The 27,701-nt window shown below is 39.7% G+C and overlaps 1 protein-coding gene and 1 pseudogene across 1 annotated transcript in view; both read right to left on the bottom strand.

The window, feature by feature from the left end:
* FMN2 (formin 2) overlaps window positions 1–27,701 on the bottom strand; it is a 405,197-nt gene that overhangs the window by 301,760 nt on the left and 75,736 nt on the right. Inside the window, 2 exon segments of the mRNA XM_050770753.1 lie at window positions 4,623–4,678; window positions 14,601–14,748. Coding sequence (XP_050626710.1) covers window positions 4,623–4,678; window positions 14,601–14,748 — 204 coding nt within the window.
* Window positions 21,440–22,797, bottom strand: LOC126942849 (alcohol dehydrogenase class-3-like; annotated as a pseudogene).

Raw genomic sequence — 27,701 nt, 5'->3', positions numbered from 1 at the left:
TTTAGTTATTTACTTGTCTTGTGGGTTATTGTTTTGTTGGTTTCCAATTACCTTGCAAATTCATATTACCTTTTGCCTTGGAGTTGAGAAAGACCTCACATTCAACAACATTTCTTTAGAACCCTTCTATATGTCTAAGACATTCTACCCTAATTCAAATGGCTTGTTTTATTAAGTCTCCAGCATTATTTCTTCAAAATTACTTTTACCACCCCCCCTTTCTTTGGATCTGACCAGTGCTGCCTTTGCTCTTCAAACTTTGCTTCTGAGTAATCAAGACCATCCCATCGACGAGGCTACTCCATATTACTCCATCTGTTTCCTTGACTTGTTCCTAAATTATTTCTGAAACTAATGGAACTGAGTGGCCATTGCATAAAGAGTACTATAACAGATACTTTAAGGAGATCCAATTTAAAAAAATTTACTTCTTCAAATACATTTGCAGTTAGATTGAACAATGAGGAGACTCAGCAGGGCTGATCAGAGCAAAGAGTTTTTCTGACACTTGAGAATGTATTTGCATATAGACCATACAATATACGGGGGAAGACAGTACTAATATTGTATAATTCCTTTTTCTTGTCGAGCACTTTGTAATAGATGTGACTACTGATAAATAATATCATAATGTGCAAAGACCTCACTTTCGATTGCCTGTTATTTTCAATTCTTACCCAAAGATAGAGTTTTTAAAAATCAAAATGTTATTCTATTTCCTTTCCAACTAGTCCATTTACATTAGAAAGATATCAAGAGTTTTAGAAACATGCTTTGAAACAAAAATTTTATATATAATTTCAAAAGCAAAAAGTTAGAAACCAGGTAGCTACCAGGTGAAGCATGTTACCATACACCAATCTTTAACTTAGAAGCAAATGTTCTTAGATAAAATAATTGACACTAAGCTATTATAGACTATAGAGTGTAAAAGGCTTTACAGTTTAAATATTTCAAATGCCAAAGGATTTAAATAAACAGAATCAAAAGACAGTCGCATTTCAGTTTTATGACATAATTCTTCAGATATAGCAGATTTTCAGGGCATATTACTTGAAATTAAAATAATCAGTAAGTGAGGTCTAAAGAATGTAATTTTATTTGAAAACCTAATTCCACAGGGTCATCAATAAAAGCACTCAAGGAGTAGCTATAGTCCGTTCTTTTCACTCGAGTGCCAGCTGTATTTGCTTTAAGCATCAGACCCTCTGGCAACACCACAGCCTCTGATGCCTATGAGTTGAGGAAAGGCTTTATGAGTCATGTGTTTTTTCTAGGGATATTGAGCTCTCAGAATTATTAACTACAGAAAGAGTAAAAGTCAAAACTCATTCAATAAATTCCAGTGTGCTCAGATTGAGAGAACAGGTGCCTGAACGCACATCTGAAGAATAACTTAGAGAGGATGCTTTCCAACTCGGCTGCAAGCCTCTCACTAAGCAGTCCTGGGGATCTCGCATTACGACCACAGAAGAACGCAGGCAACACTGGACGGACCAGAAAAATCTCTTAGGTTCATCACTCATACTGAGAAAACTGCCTTCAGACCTCTCATTTCCATCTGCAGTGGTGATTTAGAGATACAGAACTGCCATCTAGTGACTAAGAAGGAAAAAGCAAGGACTTTCCATGAAAAATAATTTTTTTTTACATAACAAAGCACGAAAGTTAGTAAAATTCACACAACTCAGCATATCAAAGTTCTAGTAAAACTTCAAAACATATAAGTGAACTAATATACCTATTTGCCTCTATAATGTATCTTGGCATCTGACTCATACATGGTATCGTTTAAATATAATAAAATAAATTTAGAATAAACTTCTCATCTCATTCATCTGATGATTTTGGCATACGGTGATTATCCATGTAAAAGGATAATTTTTATCATTGTATAAGTATAAAATCAAACAGATCTATACTCAAATAGTGGGTCTACGCTTTATCAAGCCTGTGATCTTATGCAAGTTACTTTTACCTCGTATAATCATTTTCTTTAGCAGTTAAATGTGCATTATAAGAGTTGCTTTAAAGGATTGTTGTAAGGATTTCTTAAGGTAATAGAGTAAAAGAAGAGGTATACAGTAGGTTGACAATTAATTTGAGTTTTCTGTATCCCCCTTTATGGACAGTTACTTTAGGCTGTCATGAAACATACCCATATCATCTAAGAAAAGAATCAGCCCATAAAATAAATGTATGACAAAGAGTTAATGATTGCAAAAGTAAGTGATGTCATTGTTGGGTGCTTAATCTCCATTGCTTTCAAATATTGTTACCTCTCAATTAATTTTCCTGACTTCTAGACACTTCACTGTCAACAAGGATAAGATGTAACATTTGTTCAATCTATTTCACCCTTGAGTCTTCAAGTTGTAAAATCAAGTGTTTTAATATAACCTACTCCATTAGGTTTCTGCTTATTGCTATACATATATTATATATATATATAATTTTTTTTTTTTTGAGACGGAGTCTTGCTCTGTCGCCCAGGCTGGGGTGCAGTGCGCCATCTTGGCTCACTGCAAGCTCTGCCTCCTGGGTTCATGCCATTCTCCTGCCTCAGCCTCCTGAGTAGCTGGGACTACAGGCGCCCGCCACCACACCCAGCTAATTTTTTGTATTTTTAGTAGAGACAGGGTTTCACTGTGTTAGTCAGGATGGTATAGATCTCCTGGCCTTGTGATCCGCCCGCCTTGGCCTCCCAATGTACTGGGATTACAGGTGTGAGCCACCACGCCCAGCCCCGTTGTAATATATTTTACTATGGTCCATCACTCAGGAAAAACACTCTATAATGTTACACACATGAATATATATCTTGAAATAGCATAATATAGAAAGCAATGTTGTACACGTTTTATCATTGTTGATATTATCAAATACTTCCTGTTCAGGTTCTCTTTGACATTATCATATATAACAATTGATTCATACACGTCCTGGACATAAGAATTTAGAAAAACTTAATATATTCCTTTAAATCACAATTTAGCCATGCTTTCCACAAAAGAAAGGCTTAAAAAATGAGGGGAGATTTGAGGGTACTATTTTTCTTAATAGTTGCTGACCTTACTATTTCTTTTTCCCTTTTTATCTTTCTTCATCTTTTTTGCTGTGGGCTAATCATTGCAGATAATTAAGGGACCATCAGTTGAGCCTACCATGCCTCTCCAAGTGCCACCAAGTTGATGTAGGCCTCTGCTCCCATAACAATAAGCTGCAAAAGCTTGCTTTTTTAATGAACTGTCCTTAAGGATAGCTAATCTCACTGCATTTTTGAAAATTACCCAGGTGCTGTTTTCAACCAATGTTATACCCCAATTTCTCCTCCAGGGGGAGCACAACTTTCATGTATAACAGGGATTCTTTTCTGAAGGGAAGTTACTTTATTCTTTGATGGCTTCTCAGAGATCAGCAATAATTTAATTTTACAGAGAAGAACCCTATGTCCCAGGTAATCTAAACATGTTGTCATCACACTAATCAGAAACAGATCCGGGTGTAAAACCCAGGTATGTGTCTCCTCATTTTCTCTTAGACCACCAACAGAACAGAACACATCTTTTTACTATTCATTTCTAAAACTAAGTTACTGTCAAAAGCATAGCTGGGTGAAAATGTAAATTAAGCAAATGGTTTTATATCCAAAAAAGCAATTGCTATTCACAATTACTATTCCATACAAATGTTTCCTTTCTTGCAGCCCTTTTTTTTTTTTTTTAAATAAGAAATCCATTTTAGCATAAGGAAAAAAAAACACAAAATTTGGCTTTTTTGGTAACGGATATGGTTTGGCTCTGTGTCCCCACCCAAATCTCATCTTGTAGCTCCCATAATTCCCACATGTTGGGAAGGGCCCTGGTGGGAGATGACTGAATCATGGGGGCTGGTCTTTCCCATGCTCTTCTCATGATAGTGAACAGGTCTCATGAGATCTAATGGTTTTAAAAATGGGACTTTCTCTGCACAAGCTCTTTTTTGCCTGCTGCCATCCATGTAAGATGTGATTTGCTTCTCCTTGCCTTCCGCCACGAACTTGTGAGGCCTCCCCAGCCATGTGGAACTATAAGTCCAACAAGCCTCTTTCTTTTGCAAATTGCCCAGTCTTGGGTGTGCCTTTATCAGCAGTGTGAAAACAGACTAATACAGTAACAGGAAAAAAAAGTTTCTGTGGAAATTAAACAGATACTAATTAATGTTTCATCCACCAAAGTAATAAGAATCTTATTTGACTTTAGCAAAGCTCTGACAGATTTTTTTTTTTAAAGATCATAGCCATGGGACTATTTGGGCAGGCGCATCTCGGCAGACTTCTCCCTGGAGTGGCCACCGTTTCCTGCTGGAGCCAGCTGTCATTGGGCCCAACTCTTTGGCTGGATATAGAATAAAACAGCTTCTGAAAAGCTTGTACTCAGTTCCACTTCAAGGCTGATTTTCTACGCAAAAAAATAAATGGAAGAAAACATCCCCTTCTGCCTGACTGGGTTCCGCTGCAGGCTTAGGGAAAACGGGGTCATCCTAGCCAGCCGGGCAGATGGAAAGATAAATCGCAGAGTCTGTCACAATCTTAAGACAAATAAGACAGATGGGAATCTGACATCCTAATAAGATCGTCTTACCTTCTGGACAGCATCCAAGCGTTTTTTGGGAGTTTCCGAAACAGCAGATTGAGATTCTAGTTTGGAAAGGAAGCAGAGAGTCAGTATCTTAAAGGATAATTTTCCTATTTCTTCAATCAGAAAATAAAACTTTCAGTAAAATATATCATTAACCATAAGTACCAAAACTATCCAGTCTCTCTCCCAATTATATAACTGGGTTATTAGGATATGACTACTTCTCAGTATATATAATACATATAATGAGAGTGCCCATGTCATTTTTTAAAATTGGGATATTCCTAAGCCCTTCTCTATATATCAACTATCCTTATTTGTCTCAATTGCTAGTTTCTAAATTGTGCCAGAAAGTCCTTCTAAGACTTTCACAGAGTATCTTATTCACTTAGCTGAAGTCGGTGTCACGGTAGAAGCTACCGCACCAAGTTTGAAGGATGGGATCTCAAAAGCCTTGTCTAACTGTTGTCAAATTGCCCCTTGATTTCAATGAGAGATAATGAACACTGTTACCAAGAGACACTGAGTGAGGAGGGTTTCTGAAGCGGTTTTTCTCTTTTAGTCCTCATGTCATCTGAGATTCTACGAGACTGCAAATTCATCATGCTAAAAAAACCTAAGGCATAACCAAGTCACGGATTTATTTTTCTTAAGCTAGAGGGCACTTTCTTCTAAGTGAAGCTTGCATGCAAATTTAAAAGTAAAAGGGCCTTTACGATAAAAATAAAAATGAAAGGGCCTTCAAGGGATCCCTCACGCTCCATGAATCAGAGCCTGAAAAACCACTAATCTCATCCATCCTCCACACCTTTCAGAGGAGAAATTCAACGCCTATAACGCAAGCGGTTGTTGGCACGGTGAAGACGAGAGTTTATATCTCCTGACTGTCACGTTGCTCCCCTGACTGGCATGCAGACCAGACCCTGGACACAAGGCACAGCAGTCACTGGTTTTTTTTTTCTTTTTTTTTTTTTTTTCCGAGATGGAGTTTCGCTCTCTTGCCCAGGCTGGAGTGCAGTGGCGCAATCTTGGCTCACTGCAACCTCTGCCTCCCGGATTCAAGGGATTCTCCTGTCTCAGCCTCCAGAATAGCTGGGATTACAAGCACCCACCACCACGCCCAGCTAATTTTTGTATTTTTTTAGTAGAGATGAGGTTTCACCATGTTGGCCAGGCTAGTCTCGAACTCCTGACCTCGTGATCCGTCCACCTTGGCCTCCCAAAGTGCTGGGATTACAGGCATGAGCCACCCCACCCAGCCAGCAGTCACTCTTTATGGTCATTTTGACATTTCCAATTTAGCAGCATGGTAGCTGATGTAAGTGACAATGCTACAGAAAAATAAAAGGCATTTAGTATTCAAACAGCATAACATACTGTTAAGCTACATTGAAAGTTACATTGAAAGCTACATTGAAAGTTTTCATTTCACTCAGATGAGAATCTGTCTCCACAGGGGCCCACAAGGCCTGGTTTCAACTAGTGTTACTCACTAGCCTCTCTACCCACCTACATCTGTACCAACTTGCTCACCAGGCCAGCCACCCTGGCCAGCTTGCTTGTCTTGTAACACACCAGTCATGCTTCTTCCATAGGGCTGCCAAAGCCACAGTGGCTACTGTCTCTGCCCAGAGCACTGCACTCACTCTTCTTCCCAATATCTGCAAGCCCCACTCTGTGGCTGCTTCCTTCGGGGCTTTGCTAAAGCAGCAACCCCACCCACTCCTTAGCACCCACCACACACTCACCCTTACTTTCTTCGTAACCTGGATCATCACACCATATATACTCCATAATGCATTTGGTTGCCTACTTATTTATACCTGTTATTCCACTAGAACATAAACTCTGTGAAAGCAAGAATTGTCAGTTTTTCCCCTTGTTGTGTCCCCCACATCCAAATAGTGCCTGGCACTTAGTAGGTGCTTAAAATATTTGTTGAGTAATTGTAGGAGTGAATGAAAGAAACACGAAAGATCAAAGCAATGATGAGACCACGAAAGTGGGTTCCACCATGAAAAGCTGGGTATCCTGGGCAGAGAAAGAGACAGTAAGGATTTTACATGAGACGATATAGATATTGCCTTGCCTTTCGCTATTTTCTGAATCTCAGCTAAGAGCATATATTTTAAAACAAAAATCATTGAGAATAGCATGATGCAGTCACTTACCAATAAGTGTCACAGTGGCAATAAACAATTGGCCTTAAAATACAACCATTTCCCCAGATAAATATAGTATATCATTGAGCTAATCAAAAAGAGATTCTTCTCTCTTATATTGACAAATCTCTACTCTGAACTTAACACCGGAGTTAGCCAAATTTTAATAAAGATATTTAAGAGCAAAGCTAGTTAACAGTTAATATTAAAGCAAATCCAAACTCCAGAATGCTCTTATTTTCTATTGTTTTTCATCACTTCCAAACCCTCCCAAACACAATAGACTCAAGACAAGTCTTGGCTTTGTACCAGTGGGGAAAAGTCTCTCTTTCTCTTCTATTTAGATCATGCAATAAGAGGCTAAAGGCTCTCCTGGTGGTACACAAAGAGTTAAATGCTTTCCAGCTTTTTTCTATAGTCCTTGACCCGGTAACCAAACCCAGCAAGTAAACTTCTGGGCTCTGATGGTAAAGAACAAGTGCAGTTTATCAGAAAAACATACTTAGAAAACCACGTTTATTAGAAAGATACATCAGCAAAATATTCTGCACACCTACACCCAAACTTTCAGCCTCTCTCTGTCTAATTCGATAGCTACTGAACTGAATTCATTCTCCCATCCCTAACCATTTCACTGTAGTTTTTATTTGTGTGAATCTGTGTGTTAAAACATCAAAGAGAAATTTGTAGGTTGAAATACTGTCTTCAAAATCATAAGCTGGAAAATAGGAGTTCTAGAGGGTCACGATTTTAAGAGGAATGAGACGTACAGAATAACTCTACTGAAAAATAAAGGGAAAATCAATGAGAACCACTGAGAGAGGAGAGAAAAATACACGATAAGGAAAAAGAAAACAATACAGAATGAAAGAAAGAGAAATAGAAGGAAAAAGATATAGGAGGGAGAAAGTAAAGGGAAGCATGAAAAATGGCAAAAGTGTCCTTTAGGGAGCAGAGAGAAATTGATGTACCAGTAATGGCTGAAGAGAGGAGTCACTAGATAGGTGTATCTGAGTTATCAGCTTAGTTCCAACTTTCATAGCGCTCCCTAAATGAAAATGATCACTCCCAGAATTCCCGGCGCCCTCGTACCCAACACTCTCCTCCTCTTGGGATCCAGGGCACTTTCAGGAATTGCCTTAAACCCAGCTCTAGGAGAGACTGACCATCTCCATCAAATATTCATCACTAGAATGGTTATTATTTTCAAAGAGTAACCCGGTAAGAGAGCTCTCAAGGGTACATTTAAAACTGCCACCTCCTTCACCCATCCTTAAAATTAAGACATCAGAATGTTCTTTAAAAAAAAAAAAAAAAACCGGCCGGACACAGCGGCTCATGTCTGTAATCCCAGCACTTTGGGAGGCCTAGGCGAGTGGATCACAAGGTCAGGCCAATATGGTGAAATCCCGTCTCAACTAAAAATACAAAAATTAGCCGGGCCTGGTGGTGGGCACCTGTAGTCCCAGCTACTCAGGAGGCTGACGCAGGAGAATCACTTGAACCCGGGAGGCAGAGGTTGCAGTGAGCCGAGATTGTGACACTGCACTCCAGCCTGGTGACAGAGCGAGACTCAGTCTCAAAAAAACAAAACAAAACAAAACAAAACAAAACAAAAAAACATTATGAAGCAGAAACAGAGAGGGAGAAAGAACATTCCTTAAAAAAAAAAAAGTTAAATATTCCATTTGAAAAAGTTACCTCATAAAATTCTGAGCGTAATCTAAAATTCTGGACTCCCTATGGTACCAAATATGTTTCAGGAGTGACCTCTTTTTCATCACAAAATAAGCTGTTCACTCATGAAACAAAACATACTTGGATGAGCTGTGTATTTATAGAGAGAAGACAAGGCAATGAGCAGGATATGCGTCTCTGCTAAAAAGGGAAAATAAACTAGCCTTTTAAAATATATATACAAAATATGCCTTCTAAAAATGAATGAAGTAGTCTCTAAATAGTTTGGCATTTTAAGTTCAAATGCAGCTACATAAAATTATTATATGATAGCTTCTTTAATGGTATATACCATTTGATTCAAATCCAATCAATTTAACTGAAACGTAATTCATTAAATTTCATTGAAATAGCATGACTTATGATTGGCTGCCTAATAAATGCAAGATGCTTTTAATTCTGATATACCATGTCTTTCCAAAAATGAAGATGAGGTTAAATACTTGAATTTTCCTAAATGAGGCCAATTCCATGATCCGCTTATTTGATTATTTAATAGTATTGAGGCTCTGCCTCTCATTGTCAACAAAATATAGCCACACCTAGGCTATAGTTAGCTCAGGAGAAAAGGAAGGCCAATTTTATAGAAACTAAATGTATGCGTGTATATATATACACACACGTATATATACATATATGTATATATACATGCATACATACACTATATAATATATATTCAATTCAACATATTATATAATTAATATATAATATATAATCATAAGCCAATCATATAATATATATTATCTAAGATAATATATTTTATCTATATATAATGTAGTTACATGTTGAAAATGGAGAATTATCTTTGGGAGATGCAGTCAATCTACTCCAGTACATTTTACTCCTTGATTAAGTGAGAGGCTCAGAAAGGTAGAATACTACCAAGTCTCCCCTGGTCCCTTACAGAATTTCTGCATTATCTCAACCGAACTTATGTGAAAACATTTGAACAAAACACAGAAATGGACCGGGCATGATGGCTCATGCCTGTAATCACAGCACTTTGGGAGGCCAAGGTGGGAGGATCACTTAAGCCCAGGAGTTCAACACCAGCCTGAGCCACATGACAACACCTCATATCTACAAAAAATTTAAAAAAATTAGCTGGGCATAGTGGCTCACACCTTTAATCCCAGCACTTCGGGAGGCTAAGTAGAAGGATCACTTGAGCTCAGGTGGTGAAAGCTACAGCGAGCCAAGGTCATGCCACTACACACCAGCCTGGGCGACAAACTTAAACCCTGTCTCAAAAAGAAAAGAAATGAGTTGATACTGTATTGACCTTGCACGGCACAGAATCTTTTCTGTTAAGAACCATTAGAGATACTTCTTTGGGATATGAATTGTGCTTCTCTGAGTGACTGTGTTTTCAATCTCATGGACACTGAGGAAGACATTCACATTCCCCTTTCTGCTTTACAATTACCTTGAAAAATGGCAGATCCTTATGAGATACATTTCACGGGGCTGTCTTAGCTCAGCTTCATTTTATCGTTCCATCCTAAATTCCTTTTAGTTTGATCTATATTCCTTATTCCTTTATGATCCTTTTGTACATTTTACATATTTATAAGCTGCTCAAATCTTTTTTTGCAATAAAGGTGAATTACAATGTACTCAGCCAGTGCATAACTGCATTTTAAAGGATTTTCACCTGAAAATATCCTGCCATGGTTCTTTGTTTCTTTCTTTTCTTTTAGTCCTTGCAGCAGGAAGTCATCTACCATGTTTCTACCAGATCCTCTTCCATATATTTTCTTCTAGGATTTTCTGTGCCTTGATTCTCTTTCTAAAAAGTCAGTTCTCTGTCTCCTCTCAGCCATTCACATTTTCAAAGAAAGGTGAGGGATTTGATTTTCCAAAGACGAAACGACAATGATCAAAAGCCCCTATACACATCTACACACCTGCTCCTGCTCCGGGGTTCTCCATGAATTTGAAAACTCAAGTTCATTATTTCATGTTGTTCAAATCTATTGAATGACCTTTGAAACTTGGTATTGAGCCCCGAAATTGGTCCATGAACTGTTTTAGCCCATACAAAACTCTCCCTCAAATCTTGCATTAATGTGCTAAGTAAATGTTTACTTAGATCTTTTCCAGCAAAAGATTTTCATCATTCACTCAAATATTTAAGTATATACTATGTACCGGAAAGTCTTGAAATTCTGAAAGCTGATGGGGAAGACATGTATATATATAAACAGAAAAATTCAATACATAAAGCATTCAGATGACAGACAGGAATAGGATGTCATGGGACTCCAGAAAAGAGCCCGCGAGTGGAAAACAGCCATGGATGGGTGGGTGCGTGCTGTGTATAGGCAAGGGAAACAGAGGGAGAAGATAAAGTGAAAATGATAAATAGAAAGGGTTTCTTTCTATCAATGTTTTTGTCACCAACTGGTTTTGGTTTTTTATTTGTTTAATGCCACCAACATGGGAAGCATATGACTTCCTTTTTTCCCAGCCAGTCTTATCCTTCAGGGGTGTTCTGCAGACTTCAAAAGGTCAATGCTAACACCTTAGGCCCATCTGTGGAGGCAATGCCAACTGCAGAGGGAGCTAGGATGAGAGCAAAGGACTGCCAGGAATCTGCAACTCACTGGTGAGAAGAGGCACCAAGACCTCACCATAGCCTCAGCCCTTCCAATTCATACAAAGAAGGGGCAGTTCCTTCACCAACCCATAAAGGAAGAAAAAAACCATCTTTCACAGAAGAGATCATGAAAAAGTTAAAGTGAGATGCTCCCTATGCAGTTAAAGTGAGATACACGAAAAAGGCAGAAGAGAGAGTACCACAAATCTGAATTAGCTGGACATGTGAATTAGGTGACCTATTTTAAGAGCTGGAAAAAAGGTCGAGCGCAGTGGTTCATGCCTGTAATCCCAGCACTTTGGGAGGCCGATGGGGGGTGAATCTCCTGAGGTCAGGAGTTCAAGACCAGCTGGGCGAACATGGTGAAACCCCGTCTCTACAAAAATACAAAAATTAGCCGGGCATGATGGTGGGCGCCTGTAATCCCAGCCACTCGGGAGGCTGATGCGGGAGAAGGTCTTGAACTCGGGAGACAGTGGTAGCAGTGAGCTGAGATCATGCCACTGCATTCCAGCCTGGACGACAGAGTGACACTCCAAAAACAAACAACAACAACAACAAAATGAGCTGCAAAAAACAACAAACGAGGCAAGCAAAAAAAAAAAAGTCCTCCATTTTCTAAGCTAGACCTGCAAGTCTTTCTTCTTCTTCTTCAAAAAATGTCATTGAACTCTTTTACTTTGAATTAAAATAGAAAGGGGTCAGCCGGGCACAGTGGCTCATGCCTGTAATCCCAGCACTTTGGGAGGCAGAGGCGGGTGGATCACTTGAGGTCAGGAATTCGAGACCAGCTTAGCTAACATGGTGAAACCCCGTCTCTACTAAAAATACAAAAATTAGCCTGGCCTGGTGGTAGGCGTATGTAATCCCAGCTACTCGGGAGGCCAAGGCAAGAGAATCACTTGAACTCAGGAGGTGGTGGTTGCAGTGGGCTGAGATTGTGCCATTGCACTCCAGCCTGGGTGACAGAGTAAGAACCCACAAATAAATTTTTTTAAAAAAGGGGAGGTCATGTGTTATACACAGTGAATTTAACCATGATGTCACCACATAAGAATATGCACCTATCAGTTAACTACAAATAGATCATTACTATTAATAATTATATTATCAAACTTTGTGATTGATGTAAAACATGAGACTGTAGGCAAAGTTTACCTATGATATTGACATTCCCACTCTTACAACTGACTGATTAGAAGAGAGTGTGGTGTGGTTCTGGGAATGAGGCTGTCTCATGGAAGTGTCTTTCCAAATGAACATCAGGGAGTCACAACAGAAAAAGTTTAGAAAGACCCATTAGATCACTCTGATGAAAAAATGCTACAATAGATCAACTAGAGAAAAATAAGTCACTAACTTAAATTACTTCTTACCTCCATCATCCTCTTCAAGAATGCATTTTTAAAAAGGAGACAAGTTATTTCATTAAAAATCACTTGCTCTGGCATTTTGCAAGCTACAATAAATCATGAAGCACAAACCAGGTGACAAACTTCCTGGTATCAATTCCAACTTCATCTTTTACCAAAGTAAAATTCAGATGATCACACTCAATTAACTTTGAGTCAAGTGTTCCACCAGTATATATGCCAGCAACATAAAATGTTTTATAATGTTTTATAAAGTGCCCTAAAATTGAAGAATATCATATAAATGTTTCAGTGAAACAAGTTGAGAATGATACAGTAGGGAACAGAAAACAGGAAAATATCACCCAATCAATGATGCAAAACATGGGATATAAACAACTGTTAACAGGACTCTCCACGCAATTGATTAATTCAACTATATCTACCCCTAAGTATTTTATATCACTAAATGTGATCATAAATAGAGTAGTGTAGAAAATGGGATCAATACTTTTAATTGTGTGTTTTCCTTTCAAACTAAAAGTCTCTTTACTTCCTTGATTTTCAGGCGCTATCATGGTAGAGGTCTCTCATCTCTGAAGATCTTTGCTTAAAGGAAGTCTGCCTTGGCCTTTGAGAAACTGCTGTCTGTAAGTGTTATGATAAACTCAGCGTCCTTCCTGGAACAGCATTTCCTACACCTTCTCTCTCACTTGTTCGTTTCAGGGAGTACAGCCCACCCAGTGAATACCACGCAGTGTTTCAAAAGCACTGGACACTTAAAAAGGGAGATTCAAGGTCAAGTGTGGGCCCCCATTTCAGTGCATTGGTGGAAAAAAAAAAGGCACAAATACATCCCTCCAGAGACGGGGATAAAAATGGGAGGCAAGGTTCCCTTTGCAGAACTTTGGGTGGGGGACTGGAATAAAACCTTTTACATTGTTGGTCACTGTTGGTTGAAAGGGACCTCATGAATAAGGCAATGACATGAAACAGTGATAATTATAATAAATAATATTAAATACACTGAGCTAGGCACTGCATTCTGCATTCTAATGCTTCATACAAATGCCTGTAATTCTCAAAACAGCCCTACACAGTACATGCTATGCTCATCACCATTTTACAGATGAGAAAACTGAATACAGTTGTTAGGAAATTTGCCTGAGATTACAAAGCTAGTAAGTTGGCAGAGCCCAAGCTTCATGCTTTTAAGTTATGTTCTTCTACTATGCATCCAAAATAAGTTTCTAATGACTATCTTCCTCTCTATGAGTCAATCAGAAAAAAAAAATCAAAATTCTTAACTCTAATGTCTATGTTACCATTTAGGAAAATCTAGTGGAGAAATCTATGAATAGCAATGATGCTCTTCTATTTACTCCTCACTCATGCTTCAGAAATCAATATTTATGCCTGGTCAGTCCACCAGGAAGAAGTTGGGAATTTATTACAACAAAATGAAGAAAAGTCCAGGTGCAGTGGCTCATGCCTGTAATTCCAGTACTTTAGGAGAATGGAGAATCGCTTTAGCCCAGGAGTCTGGATCAGCCTAGGCAACAGAGTGAGACTCTGGCTCTACAAAAAATTTAGCCGGACATGGTAGCACACGGCTGTGGTCCCAGCTACTTGGGAGGCTGAGTTGGGAGAATTGCTTGAGCCAGGGAAGTCGAGACTGCAGTAACCCATTGCTCCACTGCACTCTAGCCTAGGTGACAGAGCAAGACCTTGTCAAAAAAAAAAAAAAAAAAAAAAAAAAAAAAAAGAAGAAGAAAAGGGAGAAAACAACCATATTCCATAAAGCATTGTTCCACAAATATGGTTCTCAATTCTGTATGACAAATATAAAGTGTTTTCTGAAAATCAACCTAGGGGGTCATCATCCTGCTGAACTCCTCCAAATGAACCTGAGGCTAATCTCACGCTATCTTCCCAGCCAATAACACAAAATACTTTAAGACAACAAAAGGAACAAAGAGAGAAAAGACCCCAAAATAAAAATTTCTTAAAGATTATATCTGAATGCCACGCAATTAAAGATTAAAGATTACTTAAAATTAAGATTTAATAAAACGTATATCTCTCTATCTTGCCTCTTCCAGTTACCTCTGAAGACAAAGGAAACACTTACCTGTTTCAGCATCCCCGAGCCTGTGTTCTTCATCAGGAGGTTTGGATGGTGGCCCCATGGATGGGACTCGCCTAGGAAACTGCCCTTCTGAATAGTCCAACGAGTGTGTGGGTTGACTAACTGCAGCCCAGGTATAAAGCTGATCTTGCTATATTTAAAAATAAAAAATGTTGAAATGCTGTTAATTTGGTTACAAAAAAATAAGCCATGACTAATATATTGCGAAATCATTTCTATGTATATTACTTATATATGCATATATATATTAAACATTAAAACAGCATTTTATACTATTCAGTGTAGATTCCTAAGATACACATTTTTTTTCACGCAGTCATTTTATCTTTATAACCACATTTGCCTCAACTTCATTTCTATAGTAAAACCTTCGCCTCTTTCTTTGGAGGGAGAGAGGCTACATAGCCCCGCAGGGAATTATACAATCAGACGGTTCAGACACTCAATCAGAGAACTCCCTCAACTAGCATCTTTCATTCATCTGAATACGATATCCCTTTTAAAATTGTTTATATACTTGTGGGAATGTTAAAGGACAGGCTGTACTTGGGCACCACAGGACAATAATAGCTCCCGTGCCTTCAACCACAAAAGGCCCAGGAAACCGACTTATCTGGGGTCCAGGTTGGAAACTGTTTGGGAGAGAAACCATGAAAAAGTGAATGAACCTGCCAAGAAAAAAAAAAAAAAAAATTGAATAGGGATCTTCTGGCCAAGAAAGACCTCGCCAGCTACAGACCCACAGAATCTGGACAGAATGAGAAAGCAGCTAGTACTATACCTAGGGCCAGGAGACAAACTAATCTCACAAGGAAGCCTGCTCCACGGCCTATAAACACCTGGGAAAACTGCTCATTAGGATTTCAGAATAACAGTGTGTCCAGCCATTTTAGGATGCATATGCTTAATATATGCATGCCCTCTATTTGTGACATTTTTCTGAGTGTATTTCCCTAATACCTTTGATCCACGTCAAGTAAAGCAAAGAGAAGAACAGTATGGTAGAAGTGAAAAACAAAAAACCACTGTAATCCCTGGGTCGAGATTACAAAGTAAATGAGTAATCTGATGGATGTTGCTATTTCTGTATTTAACAAATTAAGAAATTCATAAAATAATCTCCAGCATGCTGGAGATACAATGTAGAGACCAGTTAGTTTAAGCTTTACATTTAGGGACAGTCATTAGCCCTAACTGAGAATTCAGATTCCTGGGGTCAGCCAGCATTGGATCAGAAAGGACCACATTTCAGACCTGGCTAAGCATTTGAGCTACTCATATATCTTCCAGCTATCCCATCTTGACCAACACCAGAAACTGCGCTATTTAGCACACTGAATATCAGAAATAGTTTTTTTTATTGCTGAAATTAGTGGCTTTAATTAACATAATAAATATTAGGTATGAGCTGTCATTGGAGAACCTGAAGGAATTCAATGTAAGTAGATTGAGTACGACATCAGAGAACATGCCCACAATTAAAAAGGATAAAACTCAGGCAAGGGGTGATGTCAAGGTGTGACAGCCTGAGAGTGCTGCCTCCCCCTCTAGTTTAGGAGGACATCTCTTTGCCTGTTGCCAGCAGTCGGGCACAGGGTCCTATTCCTTGGTGTTTGTATCACATGGACCTTTCACACAAGGTGAGGTCAAGCACCTACCAGCGTGGCAAGCTGGCCATGCTCTGACTCTCGAGTCAGGTTGTATAGGCTCTTGTGCAAACTAATGTTGTATGTTTAATAAATGTTTATATGTTGGGCAAAACTTCATTTGAGATTTGCTTTCATTAAAACCCAGTAAATCCTTGCCCCATATACAAAAATTCAAAATGGAACAAAGACCAAAACATACGACCTACAACTACAAAACTCTTAGACAAAAACATACAGGAAAAACTTCATAACATTGTTTTGGCAATGAGTTCTTGAATATGACAACAAAAGCACACGCAACAAAATTTTTTTTAAAAAATCAATGAAGTGAACTATATCATAATTTAAAACTCCTGTGCATCAAAGGACACAATCAGAGTGAAAAGGCAACCTACAGAATGGGAGGAAGTATTTGCAAATCAACTCTGATAAGGATTTAATATCCTGAATATAGAAAGAACTCCCACAAGTCAACACCAAAAAACAAATAACCTGATTTTAAAATGGGCAAAGGGCTTGAATAGACATTGTTTCAAAGGAGATACACAAAATAGTGAACAAGCACATGAAAAGATGCTCAATATCACTAATCATTATGGAAATGCAAATCAAAACTACAATGAGATCGCCTCATACCCACCAGGATGGCTATTATTTAAAAAACAAACAACAACAACAACAAAAATAAAATAAAGCATCAGCCTGGGCAACATGGCAAAACCTCATCTCTACAAAAATATAAAAGTTAGCCAGGTATAGTGGCACACGCCTGTAGTCCTAGCTACGTGGGAGGCTAACATGGAAAGATCACTTGAGCCCCAGAAGTCAAGGCTACAGTGAGCCATGATCACGCCACTACACTGCAGCCCAGCAAAAGAGCAAGGCCCTATCCAAAACGAAGACAAGATAGAACATAAGTGCTGGTGAGGATGTGGAGAAATTGAAAGCATTGTGTACTATTAGTGATACGGTAAAATGATACTGTTGCAATGGAAAACATATGGCAGTTCCTCAAAAAATTAAAAATAGAATTACCATATGATCCAGCAATTACACTTCTGGATATGTACGCAACAGAATTAAAAATAGGATCTTAAGGCCGGGCACGGTGGCTCATGCCTGTAATCCCAGCACTTTGGGAGGCCGAGGTGGGTGGATCACGAGGTCAGGAGATCAAGACCATCCTGGCTAACACAGTGAAACCCTGTCTCTACTAAAAATACAAAAAAATTAGCTGGGTGTGGTGGCGGGTGCCTGTAGTCCCAACTACTCGGGAGGCTGAGGCAGGAGAATGGCAGGAACCCGGGAGGCGGAGCTTGCAGTGAGCCAAGATTGTGCCACTGCACTCTAGCCTGGGCGACAGAGCGAGACTCCGTCTCAAAAAAAAAAAAAAAAAAAAAGGAATCAAAGAAATATCTGTATACCTATGTTCATAACAGCATTGTTCACAACAGCCAAAAGGGAAAAGCAACCCAAGTGTCCATCCATGAATGAACAGATAAACAAAATGTGATAGATATATATATAAACTGGGAAATTATTTAGCCTTTAAATAGAAGGAAACTCTGATATATGCTACTGCATGGACGAACCTGGAGGACATCTGGCTAAATGAAATAAACCTGATACAAACAGACAAATACTTTATGATTCAACCCATATGAGGTACGTAGTATTGTCAAATTCATATTGTCAGAAAGTCAAATGGTGGTTGCCAGGGGTTGGGGAGATGGGGGATGGGAAGTTGTTGCAAAGTAATGGGTACAGAATTTCAGTTTTGCAAGAAGAAAAAATTCTGGAGGTTGATTGTACAACAATGTGAATACACTTAACAATACCAAATTGGACACTTAAAATGGTTAAGGTGGGAAATTAATGTCCTGTGTATTTTGCCACAGTTAACATTTTTTAAATAATTTTTTTAAAAACAGTGAATTGCAAGGCTGTTGGGAATAGCTAAGACTCACTTATTCAAGAGCAGTGCATGATTAAATTGACAGGTCAGTTCTTAAGAGGTAATATGGATACTGTGATGGCTTAAGAAAACAACTGAACTGTAGCCAGGCATGTGGCTCACACCTATAACACCAGCACTTTGGGAGGCTGAGTCAGGTAAATTGCTTGAGCCCAGGAGCTCAAGACCAGCCAGGGCAGCACAATGAGACCCCACCTTTACAGAATATTTAAAAAAAAAAAAAAAATAGCCAGGGATGGTGCACACACTTTTATTCCTAGCTACTCAGGAGGCTGAAGTGAAAGGATCACTTGAGCCTGGGAGGTCGAGGCTGCAGTGAGCGATGACTGTGCTTCTGTGCTCTAGCCTGGACAACAGAGTGAGACCCTGTCTCAAAAAAAAAAAAAGAAAGAAAATTTTCTGAAACGTAACGCCCTCTCCACTCTACTCTTTGCCACCCTCCAGTTAGTGGTGATGATACCTACTTTAGCTACAGTTACTCTACACGGCCCCAGAAAATAACCTATCTTAAATCTTTGCAGCCATTGCCCTCCTAATATTTTCCAGAATAGCAGAACCAAATTGGCCACAACAGCACGTTTCTAAGCCTGAGCTTCGGTTCCTCGTGCATAAAATATGATATATGTAGCATGCTTAGAAAAATGCTTGGCCTACCAGCTCCCCTGGGAGTTGATGGAGAGAAGCAGGGCTGGAGTGACTGAGAGACTCCAGACCTGGCATCATGGTCAACCACAAAAAGGCTTTTTTTCTAGAGAGCCATCATCCTACTAACAGCCTCAGACATAGTTTGTTCCGTATAAAAGAGGGACCACCAACAACCAAGGGGATAAACTATCTCACTGAGTTTCATCATTCACCAAAATACAAAGCATGCTAAAAGCACTCTAGAAAACCTCATATAAACAAACAAAAGTATCTGGTCAGTCCCCCAGTCTCTGAACCACGCCTCAGAACTGTGATATATTACTGGGTTGTAACGGTAATCTCAAAGCCTCTCATTCATCACATAGCTCCACTAGCAGAAAATAAGCAAAACAGACTTCTTTCATGGGTCCTCCACGTCTGCAGAATCAAATCCCAACTCTTCAACTTAAATATCATTTCATCATTCCTATATCCCTACTATCTTCCTTCCCAAATTCATTTCTCATTTCCTAAACCAAGCTTCACGCCACTAGAATGCTCTACCACTCAAGGAGTCTAATCAATCATTTAAAAATCTAGTTGAAGTCCCATTTCACCTGAATCAGACCCTGAAAGGGTCTGCTGAAAGGCCACTCCTGAATCAGACAGCTAACTCAGCACACCTGCCACCCCACATTTCAACACTTGATGTGTACCATCCAAAACGGTGGCTTGCCACCTAGTCCTGAGTGTATATCACGTTTCCTCGAATTGACTGCAAACTCCTTCAGGATGAGAAGGGTGTACATGGGTCTTGTAAATGTCCCCTAGCTCTGGACAGTGCTATGATGACTACAGAAAAGCCACCTGAGGCTGGGCGTGGTAGCTCATGCCTGTAATCCCAACACTTTGGGAGGCCAAGGCAGGCAGATCACCTGAGATAGGGAGTTCGAGACCAGCCTGGCCAACATGGTGAAACCCCCATCGCTACTAAAAATACAAAAATTAGCTAGGCATGGTGGCGCACGCCTGTAATCCCAGCTACTCGGGAAGCTGAGGTGGGAGAATCCTTTGAACCTGGCAGGCAGAGTTTGCAGTGAGCCAAGATCAGGCTACTGTGCTCTAGCCTGAGTGACAGAGCGAGACGTCATCTCAAAAAAAAAAGCCACTTGATGCCTACTGAGTTATCACATTTATCAAAAATAAATAAAAGAGATGGCTGGTCAATACAGGCAGAGGCTGCAGCTGCTAATCTCATTTCCTTCATTTGTTTAGCAAAGTACCAAAAGGAAACTTTATGGGTACCATATAGAAAATGAAGGTATCAGGTTATCTGTTATGTCTAAACCTATTGATAATTAACTATTTAAAGAAAAAACATGGAGTAGGTAAAATTCCTAGGATATATTCATCGCTCCCCCTAAGCAAATCTCATCACTTTGTAGAGCCTCAATATTCTCATCAGTAAATCAGGAAAAATGCATCCCTTGTCTTTTTGGGGGAGCTTTATGAGGCAAGAGTAAATGACATGTGAAAAGAACTACAAAAATTACATGGTGATATTCAAATGTCATACGCCATGAATAGTATTTGTTTTGACTTTGAAAAATCTGTGTTTGATTACAATGGTCATACTTTTTTGTTTAAAAAAATCCTTTTCAGAGGAATTGAAAATCATTATCTCATGTACACATCATCTCTACATAACCAGCACTAAATCTTTCTGTGCTCTTTGTATGACTATAAGTAGTTGAGCAAACTGAGTTTTCTTGGCATTTGTGCTGTCTGGCAACAGGTTTTGCATTCAATTAACAATTGCCCTATGGTATTTCCTCAACCATCCATAAATGTCTTTTTCTCTGTGTGTGTGTGTGTGTGTGTGTGTGTGTGTGTAACATTTCACCAATGTATTTGTTATTTTCCCAAATAGGGTATATGAGTTTCTAGCTACCAGTTACCATATCCTATATTCCCCGGTTCTCTCAGGAATGTCAAGTATAAATAATCAACATACTGTGAGTATTAAGGACAAGGTCAGGATGGATAAGAATTGTTTAACAGAGCAAATCAAGGTTTTATTTTTGAGTTAAGGCAGGGATGCATTTTCGTGGCTCCATTCCACATCCTTAAATTCTTAAGGTCTGTTTTGGCTTTTGCTGAATGACATTATGTCTTCCTAGTAAAGAAAACAAATACAAGCTTTCTACCATAGGCATATGAGAAACTTTAAAATCACAACCTAAAAGTGGTGTAAGTAGGCTACAGGCCTGCTAGCTTAAGAAAAAGAAAAGTTACTTTTAGCAGCTATTTCCCCATCTTTTCACTAGGTTATAAATATAACAACACCTAAAATAACTCAGAGCTATAATCCACAAATAATTTATCATAGTGTGTCCACTAGAAAATAAATAACAATGCTCAAAGGTAGGCATTCTAAGAGTGCTTCATTGAGATTTTCACAGGTAAGTTGAGGGTTTGGTTCCCACCTTAAAATATTTCAGATCAATATTTTTTCTGGTTCTTCCATATGCAAGAAAATTTCATTGTCCAATGGTCTGTAATATTTTTTGTAGAAATTAATTTTATTATGTTAAAATATTCCTTAATGAGCTGGCAATTATTCATGTGGAGGACAGTCCAGAAAACAGGTCCATGACTGAATTATCCTTGTCCTTGATTACAGAGATTCATGAATGACACACATCACACCGTTCTCTGGAGTAACTGCTGAAGGTCTAGGAGGCGCTTCTCCCTGCCTGTTAGGCTGCTCCCGTCGCATTACGACAGGATGTACGTTGTTTTTCTCTTTTGAATTAAATCTTGACAACAGTTCGAATGCTCTTTCCAGAATGCATCAGTTCAAAGGCTTCATTAATTTCATCAAAAGACAGATTGTGAGTCACAAATTCATCAACTTTTATCTTTTTGGGACATATATTCAGACACCAACTTTGGGACACTTTCTACAGTCTTTCATCCTCCAAAGGCAGTGCCTTTCCATGTGCGACCTGTTACCAGCTGGAATGGATGAGTGGCAATTTCTTCACCTGAAGCAGTGACTCCAACCACTACACTGATGTCCCAGCCCTTGTGACATGCCTCAAGTGCTGCTCTAATGTATTTCTAATACATTCAAAGGAATAGTCCACTCCTATATCAGTCATCTCAGTGAGTACTTCTTGGATGGGTTTACTATAATCCTGAGGGTTAATACATTCAGTGGCTCCAAACTCATTGGCCCTTGGAAATTTATCTTGATTGATGTCCACACCAATGATTCCAGATGCACCAGCCACTTTACCACCCATAACTGCCAATCCAACTCCTCCCAGGCCAAAGATGGCACAAACAGAGCCAGGCTCCAACTTGGCTGTGTTCACAGCAGCAGCATAACCAGTTGAAATGCCACAACCTAGAAGGCAGACTTTATCCAAAGGTGCTAAAGAATCCATTTTAGCAACAGAGATATCAGCCACAACTGTGCATTCAGAAAATGTGCTGGTTCGCATGCAATGTAAAATCGTCTCTCCTTTGCAAGCAAATCTGCTGGTACCATCTGGCATTAATCCTTTCCCTTGAGTGACTCTTATCTTCTGGCAAAGGTTAGTTTTAGGATTTAGACAAAATTTGCATTCTCCACACTGTGGGATGTAAAGTGGGATGACAGTTATCACACGCCTTCAGCTTAGTAACTCCCTCATCAACACTTTTCCACAATTCCAGCACCTTCGTGTCCCAAGATCACTGGAAAACAACCCTCAGGCTCAGCTCCGCTCAGGGTATAGGTGTCAGTGTGGCAAACTGCAGAGGCAAAGATCTTGATTCGAACTTCATGAGCCTTTGGGGGTGCCACCTCTATCTCCTCTATGGAGAGAGGCTTTCCAGCCTCCCAGGCAACTGCAGCCTTGCACTTGATAATCTAGTTCGCCATGTCCGCGGGTTCTCGTCGGCACGGAGGGCGGACTGTATGTTAATGCAGAACCTAGATTATTACTGTCTGAGAGGAATTGCTGCTATTCTCATTCCATGGTTGGCTTCTCTGTGAGTAGAGATAGGACGTCCATCTGTGTGAGAATTAATCTGAGTTCAGGTTCCTCTCTTAATGAGAAACGATCAGCACTGCCCCAACTCAATTGTCTATCAAGGCCAGCAGACCCATATTTAAGTAACAAAATAGGGTAACTATATCCCAGATATTCCATAAAGTACAATCTCCCATCTGATATCACAGTTTGCATGAAGGAGAAAAAAATATTAAAAATTAAAATTGCCTTGAAGTATGCAGCTCACTGATTTCTTTATAACCACTCTAAAATCTATCCTGGTCAGGTGTGGTGGCTCACGCTTGTAACTCCAGCACTTTGGAAGGCCGAGGCAGGAGGATTACTTGAGCCCAGGAGTTGGAGACCAGCCAAGACAAGATAGCAAGACCCTATCTCTACAGAAAACAAATTTTTAGATGAAAAATTAGCCAAGTGTGGTGGCACACTCCTGTGGTCCCAGCTACTCGAGGCTGAGGCGGAAGGACTGCATGAGCCCGGGAGGTCGAGGCTGCAGTGGGCTGTGACCGCACCAGTGTACCCCAGCCTGGGCAACACAGTGAAACCCTGTCTCAAAAACAAAACAAAACAAAACAAAATCAAATCAAATCAAATCTATCCCTAGATTATGTAGATAAATCCATCTCAGGCCAGCAGAGGGCTCTACACCTTGTCCTACTGACCTCAAAAAGAATTGCCTCAACTGAACTATGCTTGGATGTGATCTCGGAGACAAGACTCCCAAGTCTACAGAAGACGGCTGAAAATGCCCATGCCATTACACAATATTTTGTGTAGGAGGGCTCTGAAGACACACTTATTCCTGGTCTTAGAATTTCACAGCTCTGTCTAAAGAACTAAATAGTTGGATGGTAATTTGAGTTTGTGTTTTTTTTTGTTTGTTTGAGATGGAGATGGAGTCTCTGGGTCCTGGGTTCAAGCGATTCTCCTGCCTCAGCCTCCAGATTAGCTGGGACTACAGGCACGTGCCACCACGCCCAGCTAGGTTTTGTATTTTTAGTAAAGACGGGGTTTCACCACGTTGGCTAGGAAGATCTCGATCTCTTGACCTCATGATCCACCTGCCTCGGCCTCTCAAAGCGTTGGGATTACAGGCGTGAGCCACTGCGTCTGGCCATTTGTGTTTTATTTTTTTTAATCTCAGGGACAATATATATTGTGTCGATCAGATGTGCTTTTCATTTTGGCTATTAAAAAAACACAGTGAAATTCATACATGGCCCACCTGCCACATGTTTGGAGACTCTGGAATATATGTTTTTGATTAGTCTCATTCCTGGTTCCACTTCAGTCTTGTCTTTTTTTCTTTAATCTTTTCACTGAAATAGCACATTTTTATTTTCTTATTATATCTTTTCTTCCTAATCATTGTAAATACTTTTTGGACTAGGTAACAATAAACACATTATTACTATTAGGGAAATAATGAAAGGGCCTTATTTATTTAATTACCTAAAGAGATGGGATTTCATTCTGTGGCCTAGGCTGAAGCGCAGTGGTGTGATCACAGGTCATTGCACACTTCAATTCCTTAGTTCAAGCACTCCTACCACCTCAGCCTCCCAAGTAGCTGGGACTACAGCTGAGTGCCATCATGTCTGGCTAATTTTTTTGTAGAGATGGAGTCTTGCTATGTTGCCCAGGCTGGTCTCAAACTCTTGAGCTCAAGTGATCCTCCCACCTCAGCCTCCCAAAGTGTTGGTATTCCAGGTGTGAGCCACTGTGCCCAATTAAGATGTCCATTTATTTATCTATTTTAACTCATTTGAACCATTTATAAGATAAATGACTGGCTGGATAAAAAGTAGATCTACTGACAGTAGTCTGAATTGAACTCTCAATATCTGGGTTTGTGTTAATCATTTAATTATTCAAAAATAATAGCACAACCCTATAGAATTGTTATGAGGTAGGGAGATAAGAAAAACAATAACTAATCAGTACCATAATATAACAGCATCCACTGTGTATATTTTCTAAATTTTCTTTTCTTTTGAGATAGAGTCTCAGTCTGTCACCCAGGCTGGAGTGCAGTGGTGTGATCTTGGCTCATTCAAGGGATTCTTCTGCCTCAGCTTCCTGAGTAGCTGGGATTACAGGAGTGTGCCACCAGGCCCAGCTAACTTTTTTATTTATAGTAGAGATGAGGTTTCACCATGTTCTCCAGGCTGGTCTCAAACTCCTGACCTCAAGCAATCCACTCGCCTCGGCCTCCCAAAGTGCTGGGATGACAGGTGTGAGGCACCACGCTCAGCCTATTTCTAAATTTTCTTTGAATGTTTTATGTAGATGTAATCATAGTGCACGTGCTTTTATAAATAATACAGACTTTTAAAATAATTGCATCATCTTCACACTTGTAATTTCTATTTCTGCCACAATCTTCGCACAACACTATAACATAACCATTAAAACAGCTCTGCATGGAACCCATAAATGTGACTGCCCAAAGCATCTATGGTTGGCTTTAAAAAAGCGTTTATTTTTTTAAAAAGAAAATGTATATAAAAATGTCAAATGTAAAAGAATAATAAGATAACATCAAAAGATTAAACCCCAGGATGGACTGAGATCTCTGAAATGTTCACAAATAGGCCAGGCACTGTGGTTCCCACCTGTAATCCAAGCACTTTGGGAGGACAAAGTGGGGAATTTACTTGAGCCCAGGAGTTTGAGGCTGCAGTGAGCTGTGATCACACCACTGTACTTCAGCCTGGGTGTCAGAGCAAAATTCTGTCCACCCCCACCCCAAAATAAAATACAAATGACAACGGAGTGTTTTCTTAGCTGTGTTTGAAAGAAGCACTAACATTACTACCAGCGAAATACAAATTGGCACAAACTTTCTACAGAGAAATTTAATATCAAAATAATTTTAAAACCTTTTTTTTTTTTTGAGATGGAGTCCTGCTCTGCCACCCAGGCTCAAGTAGAGTGGCATAATCTCGGCTCACTGCAAACTCTGCCTCCCAAGTTGGATTGATTCTCCTGCCTCAGCCTCCCAAGTAGCTGGGATTATAGGCATGCACCACCATACCCAGCTAATTTTTGTATTTTTGGTAGAGACGGGGTTTCATCATGTCGGCCAGGCTGGTCTTGAACTCCTGACCTCAGGTGATCCACCTGCCTCGGCCTCCCAAAGTGTTGGGATTACAGGTGTGAACCACTGAGCCCAGTCACCCCATCCATTTCGAACCACCAATTCCACTCATGGAAATCTTCTCTATGGTGAAAATGTATCAGTGACATGCACAAATATTTATGTACTAGAATATATTTATTCCAACATTACTGCGTTCTTTAAAGAGAAAAAAAAGTAGAATTTCCAAAAATAGCAGTAAGAAAAACATTTTTATTGTGTACCTATAGTGGGACAATCAAGAGCCATTAAAATCACACCTCATTGAATGCCATGTAAAATATGTGTATGGTATGTTGTCAAGTGTAAGTATTTGGCTGTAAATTGTATATTGTAAAAATAATACATGAGGCCGGGGGCAGTGGCTCACACCTGTAATCCCACCACTTTGGGAGGCTGAGGCAGGTGGATCACCTGAGGTCAGAAGTTGAAGACCAGCCTGGCCAACATGGTGAAGCCCCATCTCTACTCTAAATACAAAAATTAGCTGGGTGTGGGGGCTGGCGCCTGTAATCTCACTTACTCAGGAGGTTCAAGCAGGAGAATCGTTTGAACCTGGGAAGCGGGGTTTGCAGTGAGCCAAGATCGTGCCATTGCACTCCAGCCTGGGCAACAAGAGTGAAACTCTGTCTCAAAAAAAAAAAATTAATAATAATAATACATGCGCTAATGGCCACATAATGTATAATTATATAATGAGGTAATGTGTGTGTGTGTGTGTGTGTGTATATATAGGAACACATAAATGTGAGTTTATATATATCTTATATCTTAAAGGGAAGAGGGAAGAGGAAAGGGAATATTAAATCAAGAAAAAATCAGCAAGCCAGGATTCAGGGGAGAACACAGACCTAGGGAGTGGAGGTTGGCTCATGGGGGGTCCTTTTGCCCCCACCCCTCAACACTTCACAGGATTCCTGTGAGAGTTTGTGGGTGCATTTTCAGGGGAAAGGGACTGGAGGACCCTGATCTGTAAGGGAGACTGGCCCTACTAACACCTTTACTTGGGGTTAGGATCTAAAACAAAGGTAAACTAGAAGTAGGCGGGTTGAACATTTTCAGGGCTAAAATTCAACTTTAAAGCATCTAAATCTTTGAACATACCTCAAGGTGATCTTGGAATGTTAGTGCCCCAGGTCCCTGGCAAAAGCAAACATAAATCCTATCTGGGAAGAGATGAGATCAAACTAAGCATCTGCACAGTATAAAATTTAAAAAAAAAATCGAAAATGGAGACATAAATAAAAAATAAACAAAAATCAATAGAAACAGAAAAAGACACACAAAGATCCTAGATTATTATCAGACACACATTTTAAAATAGCTATGTTAAATCTCTCCAAGAAGATAAAAGACAAAATAGAGAACTTCAGTAAGGAGTGGTGGCTCATGCCAGTCATGCCAGCCTTGAACTCCTGGGCTCAAGCCATCCTCCCACCTCAGCCTCCTAAATAGTTAGGACTACACTACAGGGGTGCGTCACCATGCCATGCCACCACGTGAAATTTATTAAGTTAGGGAATCTCAAGGTTGCTTAATTTGTCTGTAAACAGGTCTTAAGGTTGCTTAATTTCTCAGGAAATAGGTGAAAGTACAAAAAACAAAAATTTAGTCATGCCAGCACTTTTGGGAGGT

The sequence above is a fragment of the Macaca thibetana genome, chromosome 1 (genome assembly GCF_024542745.1).
Source record: "Macaca thibetana thibetana isolate TM-01 chromosome 1, ASM2454274v1, whole genome shotgun sequence".
Taxonomy (NCBI): Eukaryota; Metazoa; Chordata; class Mammalia; order Primates; family Cercopithecidae; genus Macaca; species Macaca thibetana.
The sequence above is the reverse complement of the archived record's forward strand: the minus strand, read 5'-3'. Positions and strand labels throughout refer to the sequence as shown.